The sequence below is a fragment of the Podarcis gaigeae genome (assembly GCF_964106915.1).
Source record: "Podarcis gaigeae genome assembly, chromosome: 2".
Lineage (NCBI taxonomy): Eukaryota > Metazoa > Chordata > Lepidosauria > Squamata > Lacertidae > Podarcis > Podarcis gaigeae.
Window position 1 is genome coordinate 114,198,678 of NC_139679.1, and position 20,275 is coordinate 114,218,952.

Consider the following 20,275-nt stretch of genomic DNA (forward strand, 5'->3'; position numbering starts at 1 on the left):
ATATAGGGTCAGACAATGCCTTTTTCCCCCCTGTAGGGACACAGGGGTACACACACCCCTAAACATTTTGTGAATCTTTGTACTTTTGTCCATTTGCTGTATTGGTTTTCCCCGATTTGAACTATAAAACGGTGATTTTCTTGAGTCAAAATGAGAGTACCCTAAACATTTTTAAAGGGAAAAAAAACAAACAATCACTGGGATTCCGCCTTCAGAAACAGGGTCCGGCAGAAATCGCTGATATTCCCAGGAAAATCAGCATTTGTTGAGATTTTGTCCAAAAAACGTTCAACAACTTTTGTGTCCGGATTTTCACATTTTGAAATATGGCAACCCTAAAATAATTTTATTATTTGCACCCCATCCCTCTGACTGGGTTGCCCCAGCCGCTCTGGGAAGCTTCCTAACACATATGAAAGCATAATAAAGCATTAAACATTAAAAACTTCCCTATACAGGGCTGCCTTCAGAATACAGTTGCCCTAAATGCAAAGGCATTGTCCTCTTCTTTCCTCCTGGCGGCAGTGTTTCTGTGCCCCTAAATAAGTGCTTGACAGGTGTAAATCCAACAGGTGTAGCCTTTTCTGTGGGATGGTTCAGAGACGAAGGTGCCATGCCCTGTTTCGTTTCTGCCAGCGTTAATATTTTGGAAGATGCAGGACCCTGGCTGAAAGAGACGGGGAGCAATGGCAACCCTAATTTGGGGAAGGGGGGGAGGGCGGGCTGGAAGTTGCAGTCCTGTAATACCTGGAGGGGCCAATGTTGGCTTCCCCTGCTTAGCACAACGCAGACAGGGCTCCCCCATGGTGAAGCAGTTGTTGCTGCATCAGAGCATCTCATCAAGGGCTGCGCAACGTTGAACTATGGAACTCACTGCCACAGAATACAGTGACTGGGGTGGTTTTAAAAGAGGGGTTTAAAGCTGCTTTCAGGTTTCCCACAGGCATGCTGTTGAAAAGGATGCCGGACTAGATGGGCCATTGGCCTGATCCAGCCCTGGGGTCCTCTCGTGCTCACTGTAAATAAGTGTTCAGGGTTAATTGCAGAAGCAGCCCACTCCATACCTTTAAAGCACAGCCCACTTCCTTGTTAAGGGTGTGGGGAACTGTAGCTCTGTGAGAGGTAAACTATAGTTCCCAAGATTATTGGTGGGCTGGGGTTGGGATGTGCGGTATGTATGCAGCCCAGGAGCCTCAGCTTCTCTTCAGATTGTTGCAGGGATATTCCAAATGTTGTGTTATCACACCCTAGTGGGCAAAGTTGGACTAGCAAACAGGCACAGGGCTGAGTAATATTTTCACCTCAAGGGTTGAATTCCGTTCCGGAGAACCTTTCTGAGGGACAGCAGGAGAGAGGACAGCGGTGGTGGGTCCAGAAGGAAAACCAGGAGGAGCAAGGAATGTAAATTTTACTTTGGCTTGGTTCTATACATTTCCCTCTCTGTCCTCCTTCCAGGCAACCAATGGGCATTGCCAGAGTTCAAGGATGCGTTCTGGACTGGCGAAACCACTCAAGGAGGAGGCAAAGCAGGGGTGTCTCAAGGGCCAGAAAGAGGGGCCTGGAGGGCCGCATTTGCCTCTGTGGGCCTGAGATTCCCCTTCCTTGGGGGCAGCACATAACTGAAAGAAGTCCATTGCTACTCAACTATATGTATTAAAATGGTGGCCAGTACTTCCGCTCCCCCCACAAAACAATTTACTCCAATTTTCCCTCCAATTTACTCCAATTTCCCTTTCATTATTGGTAACTAAAGCCAGCCTAGTTTGGCACTTTTTGCCTTGTGCAGCTGGCATGAGGTGTGCTGCTGTGATGGCAAAACATGCCCTCTGCAAACAACTCCCCTCCCCACTTTGATTTCCCGTAAATCTGTGTTATTTTTGCAAGTTTACTAAGGCAGGGGTCAAGGCTCTGTCCCAGCCTTCCCAGCGTATCTAATCTTTCAAAGGTCCAAGATCTTCCCACCCGGGTAAAACCATTGGCCCTTCCTATTCTAGTTAGGCAAAAACGAAAGTTTGAGATCTTTACATATTTTAAGTGTACTTTGTGGTTTTATTCTGCATTTTTATGCCCTGAGATCTTCAGATGAAGATACAACTAAATAAATAACGGATAGGCTCACAGTTCAGCTGTGTTGATTGGGAAAGAAAGAAAGAAAGAAAGAAAGAAAGAAAGAAAGAAAGAAAGAAAGAAAGAAAGACATCAAGGGCTTATTGCAACCAATTCAGGGATATCCAATGCCACTGTTTTACATTTTAATTAGAATTGGAAACAGGTCACGAACCAGCAAGGAGCTGTGGCCCATGACAAATGGCACAAAAAATAATTTCCTGCTGATTAATGGGCAGAAGAGCTCCTAAAATATGTGAACAGCTCATAAAACATACAGTAACGGCGCTCCTGGCTGCATAATGTATACATTTAAGGGGTATGTGACAAATTTGTACCAGCTGTTTTACCCACAAGTCACTCTACCCTCCCACCAGATGTCAAAGAGAAAAATAACTACCAAACTTTTAGAAGACATTTGAAGGCAGCCCTGTTTAGGGAAGCTTTTAATGTTGAATAGGTTATTGTATTTTAGTGTTTTGTTGGAAGCTGCCCAGAGTGGCTGGGGGGACCCAGCCAGATTGGCGGGGTATAAATAATATATTATTATTATTATTATTATTATTATTATTATTATTATTATTATTATTATTATTACTACTACTACTACTACTACTACTACTGGTAAGTTCCCTAGTTCAATGGCGGATCATCATTCAGAAGGTCCCAGTTTCAAGCCCTACCATCTCCAAGTGGGGTTGGGGAAGATTCCCTGTCTGAAAAGCTGGAGAGCTGCTACCAGTCATAGAATCGTAGAATTGTAGAGTTGGAAGGGACCACGAGGGTCATCTAGTCCAACCCCCTGCAATTCAGCAATCTTTTGCACAACGTGTGGCTCGAACACACAACCCAGGGAATGAGAGTCTCCTGCTCAGTGTAGACAATGCTGAGCTAGATGGACAGTTTCCTATGTCTCTGATGGGTGGGATACCACAAATGAGTCCTGTCAGCAGAGGCCCTGTGCAAGGACTCCCCCGAAATTGACCCTGAAAGACCGGGCAGGGGAATTGACTTGGAAGCGAAAGACTATCAGACCTTGGACCTGGCGAAGGGGAGAGTCGCTCAGGAGTCGTTGCCAGTAAGCCTTCCCACAATGACTGCCTAAACACACCCCATATATTTAAAGGAACTGTAGTTTAAGTGTGCTGGGAATTGTAGCTCTGTGAGGGGTATAGTTTGCAGGATTATTTGGGGTGTGTCATGTGCACACAGCCACTCTTTGGTGGCGCTGTGGGTTAAACCACAGAGCCTAGGACTTGCCAATCGGAAGGTTGGCGGTTCAAATCCCTGTGACGGAGTGAGCTCCCGTTGCTCGGTCCCTGCTCCTGCCAACCTAGCAGTTTGAAAGCACGCCCCAAAGTGCAAGTAGATAAATAGGTATCGCTCTGGCGGGAAGGTAAACGTTTCCGTGCACTGCTCTGGTTCGCCAAAAGCAGCTTAGTCCTGCTGGCCACATGACCCGGAAGCTGTACATCGGGTCCCTCAGCCAATAAAGTGAGATGAGCGCCGCAACCCCAGAGTTGGTCACAACTGGACTTAATGGTCATGGGTCCCTTTTGTTGGTTTCTGTTTCTCACTGAGCAGCTGTGTGGAGTCACAGGACTCTGTTTACATTCCAGAGACCTTGCAGTCTCACGGGAAAGGGAGACAGGATGTGACGTTAGTGGTTTCCTGTTTCCTTTGTTCCTTTGTTTGATTGCTCTCTCCTTTCATAGAGAGAGGATGTCTTTTCTGTTCTGCGTAGTTTAGAAATAAAACTCTTTACAATGTAGCCCAACCTCTCGTCTCTTCTCTGTGCTGCTGGATAGAATGTGCTTGAGGCCTTATCAAAGGCTCAGGTTATTAAACACGTCGGAGGCGATTTCAAAGGCTCAGCTCGGAGGAAGATGAGGCCTTATCGTCTTGGCCGAGCGGAGATTCCGACACCTTTACCTTTACCAAGCATAAGAAGCCAGACTTCCCCAGTGTGGTGTAGTGGTTAAGAGCGGTGGACTCGTAATCTGGTGAACCGGGTTCGATTCCCTGCTCCTCCACATGCAGCTGCTGGGTGACCTTGGGCCAGTGACACTTCTCTGAAGTCTCTCAGCCCCACTCACCTCACAGAGTGTTTGTTGTGGGGAAGGAAGGGAAAGGAGAATGTTAGCCGCTTTGAGACTCCTTCGGGTAGTGATAAAGCGGGATATCAAATCCAAACTCCTCTTCCTTCCTTACTAAACAGGCATTTCTGGGAATATTTACATATTGAGGCTCTTGGAACAGTTTGTCCACTTCTAGGAATTGCAGTTTAAGGAGACTGACAAACTGCAACATGTCCAGTAGAGGGGGGAGACTGAAGGAGCCAAGCATTGCTTTGGCTGGACAAGAGACAATTAACAGGCGATATAAAAGTCACCTTCAAATATCTGAAGGGCTGTTGCACAACGATGGAGCAAATTTGTTTTATGTTCCCTTGGCGTGAGGGCCAAACTAATGGGTTGAAATCAAAAGAAAAAGGATTTCATCTAAACTTCCTGAAAAAGGATTTCATCTAAACTTCCTGACAGTATGGGCTGCTCAACAATGAGAGATAGGCTGCCTCAGAAGGTGGTGGACTTTCTTCCACCAGAGGTTTTTAATCAGAGCCTGGAAGGCCACACCTAGCAGGGATGCTGTAGGACTTCCTGATCTGGCCATGGGGTTGGATAAGATGCTAGCATGGCTCAGTTGGTAGAGCATGAGACTCTTAAATGTTGCATTGCAGGGGGTTGGACTAGATGACCCTGGGGGGTCCCTTCCAACTCTACAATTCCATGATCACTGGTAGGATTCTCTCTCCTCACCACCCTGTGCTGGTGCCAGGCTATTTTGTGTCCTAGACCAGGCTAACTACTTACACCCCACTAAAAAAAATAAAAATAATGCTAACTGCAATTTTCCGAAACAGGTACCTTGTCAGGAAAAAAGTAATGAAATTGGTAAAACATGAATTTATTTTAAATTGCAACAACATGTAATGCAGCAACGTTCAAATATCTTTCTCGAGTGCAAAAGAAAATGTTCCAGCACACAGATCCAGTCTGGAGAATCTTGCGTAATGTGCTGTTAAAATTCAAGTGTCTCAAAAGTTTCCATCTTGGGCATAACAAAAAATCTATTATTTGAGGGGACTTTCCACCCCTTCGCCCCTAATTCCTTCAGGACAAGCACTGATGCAATGCAAGCTATTACTATTTATTCCAGTCCATATTTTAATATATATATATATATATATTGTGTGTGTACATAATCCAAACAATATCCATGTTTTTTCACCAGTGATTTCTCACCACCTCATTGCTGCTGCTTCTATCCTACTTTTCCTTTCCATTGTGTTGTTTACCTTTGTTATCTTTTTAACACACAATAAACCACTTACTTGCTGACCCCTGATCTTAGCTAATTTACTGGGGGTCATGTACCACCTGTGCAACATTTTCATGAAATTTTCTTTTATTGTGTAGCAGGCTGTAAATTTTGTCTCTTTTTGCCATAGTCGCAATGCAAGCTATTATTATTATCATCATCATCATCATCATTATTCAATACTACTACTAACAATAATAATAATGTTTGCGGTTTGAGAAACTGCTCAAACCCTAAAATAAAAGCAAAACATTATCGGAAGTTCCTGAGCGATAGAATACTATAACGAAAGCGAAGAGCGGCATCCGGGGCCGCTTATAGGAGGCGGCAACGTGGCTCAAGCGCCGCTCCCGGGAAGCCGCGAAGCCTCCTGTTTCCAGAGGAGGGCGGGGATTGGTTGCCAAGGTGACTGGGGGACCGGAACCTCGCTCCTCCCGCCAGGCTCCTTTCGCGGCGTCGCGCATTTATGACGCCACAGGCCTTAAAGGGGAAGAGGGCGAGGATTCCCCCCTCCCTTCTCTTAAAGCGCCCGCGCAGGGGATTAGCAACTTGTCCCACCGTGCAGCCAAGTAGTTTCTTTCGCTTCTCCCCCTCCCCCAACACGCCGCCCCTCATTGGCTTTTTTTTAATTATTTTTTCCCCCTTCCCCTATGTGGAGGACGAATATTCCTCCCCTTTCCCCGGCCGCCTGGCCCTTTAAGGAGGCCCCTTTAATTCCTTTCTCTGGCTCTTGCCTCCTTGTTTGGCCATTCGGGGCCCACCCCTTCTCCTCCAAGAGAGGGGGAGCAAGGCTGCAAGGTGAGGAGGGGGAAGGGGAAGGAGGGGGGGCTGGGAAACTCAGAGCTGGGGTGGGGGGGGGCAAGGGTGCCTCTTTGCCGCTTGCTCGCGAGGAAGAAAGGAGCGTGCAAAAGGGGGCAGAGGAGGGTAAGCCAAAGAGGAGGAGGAGGAGGAGGGTGGGGATGGTATTGTCTGCTCCCGGCTGTGAATGGGAAGTGGGGAAGACTTGCAAAAAAAGGGGGGAGGGGGCGGGTGGTGGGGGAAAAAGAGAAAAAGAAAGAGCTCCTTTGCACTTGCTTGCTAGCAAAGGGGGTGTGTGAAAAGAGCGGGCGGGGCGGACGGTGGGCGTTTCGAAAACCTTGCAGAAAGGCGCTTTTTTCTCTCTTTTTTGGGGGAAATTTTAAATAGGAGAAAATGCACGTGCTGCTTGTGCAGTGGTACAACGGGTTACAGACGCTTCAGGTTACATACGCTTCAAGTTACAGACTCCGCTAACCCAGAAATAGTGCTTCAGGTTAAGAACTTTGCTTCAGGATGAGAACAGAAATCGTGCTCCGGCGGCGCCCCCAATTAGCTAAAGTGGTGCTTCAGGTTAAGAACAGTTTCAGGTTAAGTACGGACCTCCGGAACGAATTAAGTACTTAACCCGAGGTACCGCTGTATTATCGCGCAATGCCGCACGCGGGAGCGTGGGAAGCTTTATTCCTTGCCAAAAACCAAAAAAACCACCACCGGGGTGCAAAGGAAGGAGCAGCGTTGGTGCGCCTCGCCTTAGCTCGCATCACCACACTGCATGGGTGTGAACGGGAGAGCTGGGGAGGGAAAGAGATAGGTTGGCAGGCTGTTTCACACGTTACGTGTAGGAGATTTTCCAGCGTTTGCTTGCAGGTGCCTCGGAGAACCATTAGCTTTGGAGAAACGCAGCCACCTACCCACATAATGATCCGTATAGAGTTTAATCACTTTCTCTCTAAACCCCCCAATCGCTCTCGTGCTTTTTCTGTGCAAAACTTGAATGCAGCAAACCGCATTTTTTTAAAAAAACAAAACATTTGTGGAGTTAATTGCATCTCTTCTTGCACGTGCATCTATTTCACAATGCGTTCATGTGCTGGAAAGCCCGGTTCAGCTTCTGGTTCCCAGCAAATGAACTCTCTTTGAACACACGGTTCAGCCTCTTATGGGCTGAAAGATGAGATGGAAGTGTAAGTTTTCAAAATCACAGTGGTGACGGACCTACATCTTCGCCTCTCTTTTTCAGTGTAATGTGTGAACTAAGATTTGGAAAGGGAGGCCAGATAAATGGGTGTTACTGTACTGGTGCACTGATCTCAAAAGAGGAAGTTAAAGAAAATGATGAACATCATATACAGAACTGCCTTTTTTGTCCGCTGAGACGTTATCTGGAGAAAACAGATCTGGCCTCATTCGCTTTCACCCTGGTTACATCCAGATTAGACTACGTGTGCTCTGCCTGGGGCTGCTATTAAAGGCGGCTTGAAAATTCAAGCATCACCTTGCTGCTTGGCAGGCCAGTCGATGGGAGCATATAGCACAAATTCTGTACTGGTCTTTCCAGGCCCATTTGAAAGTGCTGGTGGTTCCCTTTAAAGCTCTAAATGATTTGGGACCCAGGTTATCTGAAGAGCTGCCTGCATCTTGGTCCTTTGTACTGGCTTTTCTATGTTGTAAAATTTTCCAACTTCCCAACCACCTGCTGCTCACGGCAAGCCGTAAAACAGGGTGTTCTACAGGACTGGCAGGAGCTGAGCTGGCCCAGGATCTGCTGCATCTCAAACCCATTGCTGTCATTTGGCTGATGTAGCCTGGAACAGGCTTTTGCCCAAACCGGAACGAATTAAGTACTTAACCCGAGGTACCACTGTATTTTACTCTTGTTTTTTAAGTTGTATTTCAATCAAATGGTTTTATTATTGGTTGTTTTGCCGCCCTGAGCCTGGTCTTGGCTGGGGAGGGCAGGGTATAATTATTATTATTATTATTATCTGTTCAGCCACTGTGAGAACAGGATGCTGGACTGTAAGGGCCAATGGCCTGATCCTGCGGGCTCTTCTAATGTTCCTAATTCCCTCTCGGCCCAAAGGCTGTTGATCCTTCAATACTGCAGCACCACATTTTCCTCTCTTTGTTTTCAGTGTCTCGGCCTCCTGCCCACCTGGGCCTGCCTCTTCCGCGTCTTCCTTCCCTCTCCACGCACAGCCTGACCCTCCTCTCCTTCCCGTGAGGACTGATGGCATCTGGTGTCGAGCTTCTTCGCTTCCAGCTGCCCGGCCACGAGGCGGCCACCCTTCGCAACATGAACCAGCTCCGCTCGGAGGAGCGCTTCTGCGATGTCACCATCGTGGCCGACAGCCTCAAGTTCCGGGGCCACAAGGTCATCCTGGCTGCCTGCTCCCCTTTCCTGAGGGACCAGTTCCTCCTCAACCCTTCCTCTGAGCTCCAGGTCTCCCTTATGCACAGCGCCAAAATCGTGGCCGACCTGCTCCTCTCCTGCTACACCGGCGCCCTGGAGTTTGCCGTCAGAGACATCGTCAACTACCTGACCGCCGCCAGCTACCTGCAGATGGAGCACGTGGTGGAGAAGTGCCGGAATGCCCTCTCCCAGTTCATCGAGCCCAAAATCAGCCTCAAGGAAGACTCGGCGAAGTTCGGAGGCCACCGGAGGTCCAAGTCCCCTAGCGTAGTGGGCTGCTCCACCTCGTCCCGCAAAGAACATTCACGCAAGAGGTTTGCTGAAGAATCTGCTTTCATCTGATCTTTCCACCCCCCCACCCCCCAAAAAGTCTGCAAAAATAATCGGTCCACTTGAGCTCACGTTACCCGCCTTAATCAAGTTCCTTCCTGAAAGAAGAAATAAAATAAAATAAAAAAGAAAACCGACTTTTGGGGAAGGTTCCCTGCCTGGTCGCCTGGAGGTGATTTCTTGCCCACCACAGGTGACCAAGGCAAGAGGTTTAGTGATAATATTTGTTTAAATGTGCAGTAAGGAATGCTTTGGGTAAGTAAGGCAGTAGCACCATTTTCTGGTAGCCAGTGAAATAAGCACACCATCTGCTTTAATTTTCAATTAATCTGAGCTAATTAATGTGTTTTGACTAAACAAACACCTGTTCACCTCCTCAGGATCGCCAGTAGTAAGCGGGCAAGTTTTCCAGTGCGCTAATTCCAACCTATAGATATGGGAGATGGTCGATAGCTCAGCGGTGGAGCACGGTTTTTCTGCATGGGAGGTTTTGCATTCAGTGACCTGACTTCTTGACCTAGAAGTAGTGCTGGGAATTGTCTCCAAGGCCCAAGACCTTGGAGAAACGTAGCCAATTAGTGGAAGGTGAAGGCAGGGTAGGGAGGTTATCCCAGGGTGTGAGGCTGAAGGTAGAGGGGGAAGATCCCAGGTAAAAGCTGGGAGGATTCACTTTTCTGTATGTGGAATAAGGATTAAGATATAGTTGCAACAGAGGGCCTGGTGTTTGTTTTTTATTCTTCTCATTCTTTATTCCCTTGTTTATTCTTGCTTCTTTCCTGTTATGTTGAAAATTCATGATAAAAATTGATTTTAAAAAGAGAAATGCAGCCAATCAGAACCGTTGGCCTCGAATCCATCTGACTGTACCATGCCTGGCAAACTGTGCCTGATGAGAGTTAATAGTCCCAGCAACTTCTGAAGGGCCAGAGGTTCCCCCATCCTGGCCTAGATCAGCCAACAGTCCAATGCATGTACAGTCGTACCTTGGTTATTGAACAGCTTAGTTCTTGAACGTTTTGGCTCCCGAATGCCGCAAACCCGGAAGTGAGTGTTCCGGTTTGCGAGCTATTTTTGGAAGCCGAACGTCTGACGGGGCTTCCACAGCATCTGATTGGCTGCAGGAGCTACGTGCAACCAATCAGAAGCCGCGCTTTGGTTTCCATTCAACTTCCAAGGTACGACTGTATAAGGGATTCCTCATGATTCCATGATGATTCTCTGCCACCGTTGCACTAATTTGTGTCTTTGTGTCTGGCAGGTCCATGCCGCGGCCCATCAAGCTGGAGTTCCCGATGGAGGAAGACCTGGAGATGAAGGCGGAGGACGAGGACGAAGAGCAGGACGACGACTACGGGGACGACGACGCCGTCTCCGACATCTGCATCGTGAAAGTGGAGTCCGCCCTGGAGGTGGCGCAGCGGCAGAAGAAGCAGCAGGCCGGCATCACGTGGAACAAAGATATGTCCCCACAGCAGAGCTGGAGCAAAGAACCTTCTCCCCAGCCAGCTTGGGGCAAAGAGTCTTCTCCGCCACCCGGTTGGAGCGAGGACGCATCCGGAGACCAGGAAGAACCTCAGGTCAACTCGACGGTGGCGGAGGCCATGGGCTCCCCTCCAGAGTCGACCCCGGAGAAGTCCCAGCAGGGGGTGGTGAAGGCTTCCTACAGCCTCTCGGAGGACGCTGAGGGCGAAGGCCTTCTCATCATCCCCGGCGGAGGCTACTTGGAGGAGACCAGCGAGGCGGCGGCCGTTGCAGCAGAATGCCAGAGCAGCGGTGGAGGGATGGGGCTGGTGCTGGCCGGACTGAGCGGGCGGCCTTTCTCCACCTTCCCTTCGGCAGGGAGAGGCGGCGGTTCGGGGACGCCGGGGGGAGGCGGAGGCGGCGGCTCGCGGATAATCCGCTGCACCAAGTGCGAGGAGGTGTTCCAGGGGGTGGAGAAGCTGGTCTTCCACATGCGGGCGCACCACTTCATCTTCATGTGCCCCCGCTGCGGCAAGCAGTTCAACCACAGCAGCAACCTCAACCGCCACATGAACGTCCACCGCGGCGTCAAGTCGCACTCGTGCACCATCTGCGGCAAGTGCTTCACCCAGAAGTCCACGCTGCACGACCACATGAACCTCCACAGCGGCGAGAGGCCGTACCGCTGCTCCTACTGCGACGTCCGCTTCGCCCACAAGCCCGCCATACGGCGCCACCTCAAGGAGCAGCACGGGAAGACCACGGCCGAGAACGTCATGGAGGCCAACGTGACCGAGATCAACGTCCTCATTCGCTGAGGGAGGAGGAGGAAGAGGCGGAGTCGCGGCGGCAGGAAGTGGAAAGGGAGGGGACTCCTGAGCTCCAAGGGAGGGAAGCGGGGGTGTAGCGGTTAGAATGTGGGGGCTGCGAGCCAGGAACCCCTTGAGGGTTGTTTTTTGGGGTAGGTTTAGTGTCTTAGTTTGCTAGAGGGATGGAATTCCTGGATTATTCGGAAGGGAATGAGGGTGGGCAGGGATAGAGGATTAGAGAAGCGTAAATCACGTGGGAAGAGTTGCTCCTGGGTTGCCTGGGAGGTGTGGGGAGGGGGTCTAGTTAGTCAGGGGAGGGAGCTGTGAGGATACCGGATTGCTTGGATCTGTTTTCTTCTTCCGCAGTGCCCCATCCCTCTGTCCTTTGTGCCCAGTTACCAGAAACCACTACCTCTTTTATAGCCCTGACCTATATCAGCAGCCAAAGAACTACTTTAAAAGGCCATTGAAGAAACAACACGGTGTCTGTAGGGAGGGTGAGTTGCATTAAGAGACAGCAAGCACTGCCCTGAGCCTGTCCCCCTTTGTCCTTCAGTAACTACACAGAGCAGGGTGGGTGCAAATTCACCCAGGAGCCTGCAGAAGGGAGCCAGATGTGGCCCTAAGCCTCCCAGTGACTGTAGCTGTGACAGGGAAATTGGCAGTGATCTTGTTTTCCCATGTCAATTCGCTGCGAGAGCCAGACCCCTACACACACACACAAGTCTCTACTGTGTAGTTTGACTTCAGAAACCGGTTAGTCTTGGGGCACATTTTGATCCAAATACTGAGAAGCCAGTACAGTGGTACCTCGGGTTACATACGCTTCAGGTTGCATACGCTTCAGGTTACAGACTCCGCTAACCCAAAAATATTACCTCGGGTTAGGAACTTTGCTTCAGGGTGAGAACAGAAATTGCGCGGCGGCGGCGGCAGCGGGAGGCCCCATTAGTTAAAGTGGTGCTTCAGGTTAAGAACAGTTTCAGGTTAAGAATGGACCTCCAGAACGAATTAAGTACTTAACCCGAGGTACCACTGTAATTCTGTGAGGAACTGTTGGAGGGGGGCGGGACAGCAAGGCTTGAGCATATTCTGCACCGTGTACGTATGGAATCTCAACGTTCAATACTTTAAACAAACAAGGAAGTTACTAGTCTTTATGGCTGTGAACATACGTTTGGAATCTGATAGCAGCAGTGACAGGAAGCTGGAAGAGCGCCAGGAGGCGGGACTTCCTCTGATCAGAGAGTGGACTTCCAGGGCAGATCTCCTCACTCCTTTCGATGGCTAGCAGCAGCAAAAAAATGAATGACGCAAAAATAAACCAGTGAAGCCCTTTGCTTTGTATAAGTCTGCTCAGGTCACAAGGTCTTGCTTTCCTTGGTGCAAAATGTGGATTGACCGCTACGTCTTTTTTCAAAGGACAGAGAATAGACATAACGCTGCGAAGAAGGAAACCTTTAGAAACCCAATGTGAGATACAGTCGTGCCTTAGTTTTCAAACAGCCTAGTTCTCGAATGTTTTGGCTCCCGAACAATCAAAACCCAGAAGTGACTGTTCAAAGTTTGCAAACTATTTTGGGAAGCCGAACGTCCAATGGGACGTCCGTGGCTTTCGATTGGCTGCAGGAGCTTCCTGCAGCCAATCAGAAGCTGCAATTTGGAAGTCGAACGGACTTCCGGAACGGATTCCATTTGACTTCCAAGTTACGTTTGTATTGGCTAATGCCAATACATGGGAAAACCTGGAGCTTGTGGGATCTCCTCATTTAAAAAAGGAGGTAGGATCCCAAAGTCCACTAACCAGAGCCAGATGCAAAATAGTGGATCTGAGCAAGTAGCCAGTTAGGAACGTACAAAGATCCCTCCTGGATCAGACCAATGACCCATCTGCCTCCGCATCCTTCTCTCACAGTGGCCAGCTACATGCTGTCCCCCATGAGCCATACACTGGGATGCAATGACTTGCATATACAAGTGGGTTGCCAGAATCCCTCCTTACTCCTGCTAAGAGCCCTTTATAAAAATGCAGTGGGAGGAACAGAGCTGTCTGTCTCAAGATTTAGGGCAGGGGAAGGCAACCTATGGCCCGGGGGCTGGACCTATCGCCTTCTCAATCCGGCCAGCGGAAGGTCCGGGAATCAGCGTGTTTTTACATGAGTAGAATGTGTCCTTTTATTTAAAATGCATCTGGGTTATTTGTGGGGCATAGGAATTTTTTCATTCCCCCCCCCCAAAAAAGTATAGTTTGGCCCCCTACAAGGTCTGAGGGACAGTGGACCGGCCCCCCTGCTGAAAAAGTTTGCTGACCCCTGAATTTTAGGGCATTGCAGGCAGTTCCCCTGCACAGGGCACTGAGCGGGGGGTGGGGGTGGCAAAATTGTGAAGATCCATAACTGAGAAGATGCATTTTGGGGAGTGCCAAATTTTATGAAAGGTGACCAAAGTCTACCCCTGCCAGGCTAGTAAAACAATTTTCAGGCCGGTAGCTTTTGTGGATGTGTTTGCGATCAAGGCGAGTCATGCTGAATACTAAGAAAGAACGAGTGCCAAATAAATGCAAAGATACTGTTATTTGGTCCAGAAAAGGGCAAGCAAGGCACATTTATAGGTGTCCTTCCAAGGCCAGGCCAATACATTTTGCTGCCTGAGGCAAAGCAGTAGGCAAATCCCTCACCCCCAAATAAAGGTACGTAATACCCAAGGCCACCAGCTAAGTTATTTTGGCAATTTGAGGCTGAAAATGCCCCATGCATCTCTTCCTCCTCCTTGGCAGTAAAAAACCCCCAATGGTAATGAAGTCTGTTGATAACAACCTGTTAGCTTTTCATGACACCCGAAGTTTGCTGCCTCACTGTCTAACGGTAGGGCTGGCCCTGAATACATAGGAAGTTGCCTTATGCCAAGTGAGACTGCTGGTTCAATACAGTGGTACCTCGGGTTACATACGCTTCAGGTTACAGACTCCGCTAACCCAGAAATATTACCTCAGGTTAAGAACTTTGCTTCAGGATGAGAACAGAAATTGTGTGGTGGCAGCAGGAGGCCCCATTAGTTAAAGTGGTACCTCGGGTTAAGAACAGTTTCAGGTTAAGAACGGACCTCCGGAACAAATTAAGTGCTTAACCCGAGGTACCACTGTACTATCAACATTGATTGTTGTTTGTTTGCCAGGAAAGTTGACAGAGGATGTTATTTTCCCTATCTGGAGATGCCTGAGATTGTACCCAGGAACTTCTGCATGCAAAGCAGATGTTCCGCTACTCAGATGTGGCCATTCTTTGTTTCCACTTCGGCCCTGCATGTGCTTTGTGCTAAATTATATATACGCACAGGTACACACACGTGTGTGTATATATAATATTAAAATTCTGAGCCATGGAAAGCTGGATCTTGCAACCTGTATGGGATGTGCACGGGTATCACTGCTTATATTTGATCATTCATTCTGCTAATGAATAACTTGGGGTGGGGTTTGTTGAGGGTGAAGCCCTGCACCAAGTCCTTTAGCGCTTCCCACAAGGAATCCTGCCAAACTGCTGCTCTGGTTTCTGAGGTATCGGCAACACTGTTCACTTTCAAGCATGTCACAGCTTGGAGGACTAGAAACTTTCCTTTTCCAAAACCCGTAACAGGAACTGAAATTCTCAGGACACTGAATTCTGTACATGGTACCAAAATGCCAAGTGGCATACGCGGGATACTCAACGGTTCTTGAATCTGTCCCAGAGGCAATGGGGGGTGGTGAATTATCTCCTTGAGGTGGTAATGGCTCTGATCTCCAAGACCCTTAACTAGTGTCTTTTTTCTCATTAAAACTTTTTTTTTCTAAAAATAAATCAATAAAAGAAACTATAATTTTGTTGTTGTTGTTGTTGTTACCTGTTTCAGCGGAGGGGGCAGGAAGCCCTAATTGTAAAAGAAGTAGTAGAAGAAGAAAAAGCACAAATTATTAAAGCCCTAATTGTAAAAGAAGTAGTAGAAGAAGAACTATCACAAATTATTAAATTCAGGGTGCATTAGGGTGTATGTATGCATCAGGAAGGAGGGACTTGGGAAAGATTTGAAGAAAAGCGGGGTTGGACTCCCTTTCAACTCTACAATTCTATGAAGTACAGTCGTACCTTGGAAGTCGAATGGAATCCGTTCCGGAAGTGTGTTCGACTTCCAAAACGTTCAGAAACCAAGGTGCGGCTTCCGATTGGCTGCAGGAAGCTCCTGTAGCCAATTGGAAGCTGCAGAAGCCGTGTCAGACGTTCGGGTTCCAAAGAACGTTTGCAAACTGGAACACTTCTGGGTTTGCGGCGTTCCGGAGCCAAAACATTTGACCCGCAAGGCTTTTGGGATCCAGGGTACGACTGTATAACAAGGTCCATTTATCCCTGCCAAATTCCTGTAGAAAGCTTATAAGCAGGGCCTGAATGGGGCAGCTTTCTCTTTTATCAGCCGGTAAAGAGGCAGCAGTGAGGCAACTCTTTAAAAACCCACCTGGGCCCAGAAGAAAATGACAACTACCTCCTGGGTGCAAATATCCCTTCCGTAGGCACGGTTCCTGAGAAGGTGGTGGCTGTTTAACTTCAGACAATCTTCAAGGAAATAGATAATCTCAGTCCATTTCAGTTTGGTTACTACCATAGATTGGAATTGAAATAAACCCGGCCACTCTGACAGATGATTTGTATTGCAAAGAGACTGGTGCTTGATCTCTCAGTGGCTTCCAATACTATTGGTATCTTTTGCGTTATAAGACTCACTTTTTCTGTCCTAAAAAGTAAGGGGAAATGTGTGTGCGTCTTATGGAGCGAATGCAAGCTGCGCAGCTATCCCAGAAGCCAGAACAACAAGAGGGATTGCTGCTTTCACTGCACAGCGATCCCTCTTGCTGTTCTGGCTTCTGAGATTCAGAATATTTTTTTCCCTTGTTTTCCTCCTCCAAAAACCAGGTGCGTCTTGTGGTCTGGTGCGCCTTATGGAGTGAAAAATACGGTGTGTCGCCGTTACCTGCAGGATCAGTATGAGAAGCTGGTATGGGTGGGGGGTTCTGCTGCCAGCTCAGCTCCATGGTGCTTGAGTTGTGGGGTTCACCCAGCGTCCATCTTGCCCCTCATGCTGTTGAATAGCTGCATAAAGCTGTGTGGCGAGGTCATCAGAGGTTTTGGAGCTGGATGCCACCAGCCTGTGGATAACGCCAGCTCTTTTGTCTCCGTATTGCTGAAATCAAGCAAGCCTTTGACAAAACATAGACCAGTACTTGAATGCGCTGGTGGCTGGGTGAGATTCAGTAGGCCATAACTGAATCCTTCAAAATGGAGGCGCTCCTCACTGGTGATTCTTAAGAGTCATAGCTATAGCTGGTTCACCAGATAAAGTCATTCCTCTAGGGTTGCCATATTTCAAAAAGTCAGGACACTTGTTGAGCTTTTTTTAGGAAACCCCCCCCCCCCAAGTTGTTAAGCCAAAACTCACAGTTTTTCAGTTGCCTAAGATTTAAGACGAAGCGCTGCCTTTCACAAAATTCACCCCAGACGTCAATTCTGGAAAATCCGGACGTCAGGCAGACCTAACAAATCTCCTGACTAGATTACTAGAACGTACTTTTATGTGGGGTTGCCCTTGAGAATGGTTTGAAAGCTTCCAGCTAGCGCAAAATGCTAGCTGATAATGCAGTGTTATCGCTCTGGTCTTGAGAGAACTGCACAGGCTAACAATTTGCGGCAGCAAAAATAAAAATAAAAAAGAGAGCTAATGCTGTATCGGCAGAACTACAGTGCCCAGCTCAAGAGAAGTAATAGTACCATTAATATTCTGCCTTGGTTAGACCACACCTAGAATACTGTGTCCAGTTCTGGGCACCCAAATTTAGGAAGGATGTCGACAAGCTGAAACGTGCAGAGGAGGGCGACCAAGATGATCAAAGGCCTTGTGAGGAATGGTTGGAGGAGCTGGGTATGTTTTGCCTGGAAAAGAGGAGACTGAGGGGAGATATGATAAGACATCTTCAAATATCTCAAGGGCTGTCATGTGGAAGAGGGAACAAGCTTCTTTTCTCCTGCTGTGGAGGGAAAGACCTGAACCAACGGCTTCAAGTTACAAGAAAGGAGATTCTGGCTAAACGTCAAGAATAACTTCCTTGGGAGGTTGTGGACTCTCTTTCCTTGGAGGTTTTGAAGCAGAGGTTGGATGGGCACTTGTCATGCATGCTTTGAGTTCAGATTCCTGCATTGCAGGGGGTTGGACTAGATGACCCCTGGGTCCCTTCCTATGAATCTATGATTTGGGTTGCACACACACCATACATTTAATAATAAATAATAATAACAAATTTTATTCATACCCCGCCCTCCCCAGCCAAGACCGGGCTCAGGGCGGCTAACACCCGATATAAAAACAAATTGATTAAAATACAACTTAAAAACAAGATTAAAATACAACATTAAAACACAGCCTCATTTCAATTGAAACTCAAAAACTTTTTTGGGGATGAAAACGTCAAGTCTTTAAAGCACTGTTATACCTCTTTAGCTGTCATGGAAAACCATATACAGATAGGTAGCCGTGTTGGTCTGCCATAGTCAAAACAAAAAAAATTCCTTCCAGTAGCACCTTAAAGACCAACTAAGTTAGTTCTTGGTATGAGCTTTCGTGTGCATGCATGAGCTTTTCGTGTGCATGTGTATCTGAAGAAGTGTGCATGCACACGAAAGCTCATACCAAGAACTAACTTAGTTGGTCTTTAAGGTGCTACTGGAAGGAATTTTTTTTGTTTTGACTATGGAAAACCTTGGTAACTAGCTTGTTAGGTGTGTTGACCTCACAGAGCTACAACTCCCAGCCCCCTTAAACTGCAGTTCCCAGGGTTCTTCATGACTGTTGAAAGAGGCATGATAGTGTTTTAAATGCATGAGGAGAGTGGAGCCAAATTCATGGTGCCAACGATGGCTTATAAATAAATTAGGACGAGGAGAATCCGTATGGTGTGTCTACTGCATGTCACTTGCTGTCTCACTCTTGACCCACCTCTCAGGGTTGTTGTGAGGATAAAATGGGGAGAACCCCGTATGCCACCCTGAGGATATAAATGGGATAATATCTGAAGGGCTGTCCGTCGCTGAAATTAGAACTGAAACCCATCTCATTGTTCCACAGGTTTCTCACAGGAATCTTGACTGACCGCTGTGAGAAAAGGATGCTGAACAGATCCATTGGCCTAATTCAGCAGGCTCCTTTTATGTTCCTATGGTGATATAAAATGAACGCAAATCCTAATCCCACTGACCTGGGAGTAGATAGATCCCATTGAATTCAGTAGGCTTGATTGCAGTGTTAGACATCAACCAACAATCTGCAACCCCCCCCCCCCCTGCTGTTGTTCGCCCTCCCATCAGATGTCAAAGTGATAAATAACTACGTGACATTCAGAAGACATCTTAAGGCAGCCCTGTTTAGGGAAGTTTTTAATGTGTCATATTTTAGTGTATTTTTGGTTTCTGTGGAAGCCACCCAGAGTGGCTGGGGAAACCCAGCCAGATGGGCGGGGTACAAATAATAAATTATTATTATTATTATTTATTATTATTATTATTATTATTATTATTATTATTATTATTCACTATGTACCCAGATGAAGATTTGGCTTGATTTATTGCATTTCAGTTGAATCCCAAAGCAGCTTACAAACAATAAATAACAACCACATGATAAAACATAATAGACTGTCACAAACACAACATAATCATGTAAAATTGTAATTGAAATCGAATTGAAATACTTGTCATTTGTACAACTTGTATATAGTGAGATTACATGAGCACCCCCCCCCAGCTCTCTTAGTCTTAATTCCTCGTTTACTGACGCTCACCCACCAAACCCAAAAGTCAGTTGCCCTGTTGTTATCTTTTCATTCAGCAGCCTAACAGCCCACGGATAGAAGCTGTTCTTTACCCTGTTGGTGTGACTAATCATGCTTCAATATCATGGGTAGGCAAACTAAGGCCCGGGGGGCCGGATCCGGCCCAATCGCCTTCTAAATCCAGCCCGCGGACGGTCCGGGAATCAGCGTGTTTTTACATGAGTAGAATGCGTCCTTTTATTCAAAATGCATCTCTGGGTTATTTGTGGGGCCTGCCTGGTGTTTTTACATGAGTAGAATGCGTCCTTTTATTCAAAATGCATCTCTGGGTTATTTGTGGGGCATAGGAATTTGTCCATTCTTTTTCTTCAAAATATAGTCCGGCCCCCCACAAGGTCTGAGGGACAGTGGGCCGGCCCCCTACTGAAAAAGTTTGCTGACCCCTGTTCTATATCTTCTGCCCAAGGGCAGGAGATCAAGAAAGTGCCGGCCAGGGTGTGAATCATCCCTGAGAATTTTCCTCACTCTCCTGCGGCCCTCGATGTCATCCAGCGGATTCACAGGACAGCCCATAATATCTTGTGCTGTATTTACCACCCTCTGTAGGCACTTCCTATCAGTTGATGTCAAACCAGCGTACCACACTGAATAATGAACAAATCATCAGTTGCACCCGTTGCAAGCTGTATAACACCACAAACAACGCAGCAATTGAAAAATAAGCCAAACATCGCAATTACTGCAAAGTCCTATGGTTGACAACTCAGTACGGCGTTTATAATCTCTAAAAGCGCACGGCCCCAGTGTGGGTTTCTGCAATCCCTTGCTGCTGATTCCGTTTTATTGCCTCTTGTGGCAGCGAGTTCCACAGATCCACCATGTGCTGCATGAAGAAGTCCCTCCTCTTCCTCTGCCTTGAATAGTCTTACAACATTCAGCTTCACCCGATGTCGGTAGTGGGAGAGACTCTTAATCTCACAGCCAGCGTGGGTTCGAGCCCCACGTTGGGGGGGGAAAATAAAATAAAATCCCTGCATTACAGGGGGTTGGACTAGATGACCTTTGGGAATCCCTTGCCTAATATGATGAAGGCCGGTTTGGAATATTTTTAAATAATAACCCCACGAC

The 20,275-nt window shown here is 47.6% G+C and overlaps 1 protein-coding gene and 1 long non-coding RNA gene across 3 annotated transcripts; one reads left to right on the forward strand and one right to left on the reverse strand.

The window, feature by feature from the left end:
* The first annotated feature begins 5,950 nt into the window (after positions 1–5,950).
* On the forward strand, positions 5,951–12,592 carry ZBTB12 (zinc finger and BTB domain containing 12). Of its 2 annotated transcripts, none has more exons than XM_083724556.1 (3): positions 5,951–6,411; positions 8,421–9,012; positions 10,287–12,592. In XM_083724556.1, the coding sequence occupies exons 2-3, from the start codon at positions 8,516–8,518 to the stop codon at positions 11,305–11,307; spliced, it is 1,518 nt and encodes a 505-aa protein (XP_083580682.1). In that variant the 5' UTR covers positions 5,951–6,411; positions 8,421–8,515; the 3' UTR covers positions 11,308–12,592. The 2 variants fall into 2 exon arrangements, with proteins under 2 accessions (XP_083580682.1, XP_083580681.1); XM_083724555.1 differs by having other exon boundaries at positions 5,951–6,285.
* Positions 12,593–13,066: 474 nt separating this feature from the next.
* On the reverse strand, positions 13,067–19,888 carry LOC310838281. Its single transcript, XR_014560886.1, has 2 exons — positions 19,286–19,888; positions 13,067–13,380 (listed from the first exon to the last, which is right to left on the reverse strand). It is a non-coding gene; the product is annotated as an uncharacterized lncRNA (long non-coding RNA).
* Between the last annotated feature and the right edge of the window lie 387 nt (positions 19,889–20,275).

Coding starts and splice junctions, on each gene's coding strand:
- ZBTB12 (XM_083724556.1), top strand. CDS start 8,516: ATGGCATCTGGTGTCGAGCTTCTTCGCTTCCAGCTGCCCGGCCACGAG. Junction 9,013..10,286: donor AAAGAACATTCACGCAAGAG/GTTTGCTGAAGA, acceptor TGTGTCTGGCAG/GTCCATGCCGCGGCCCATCA.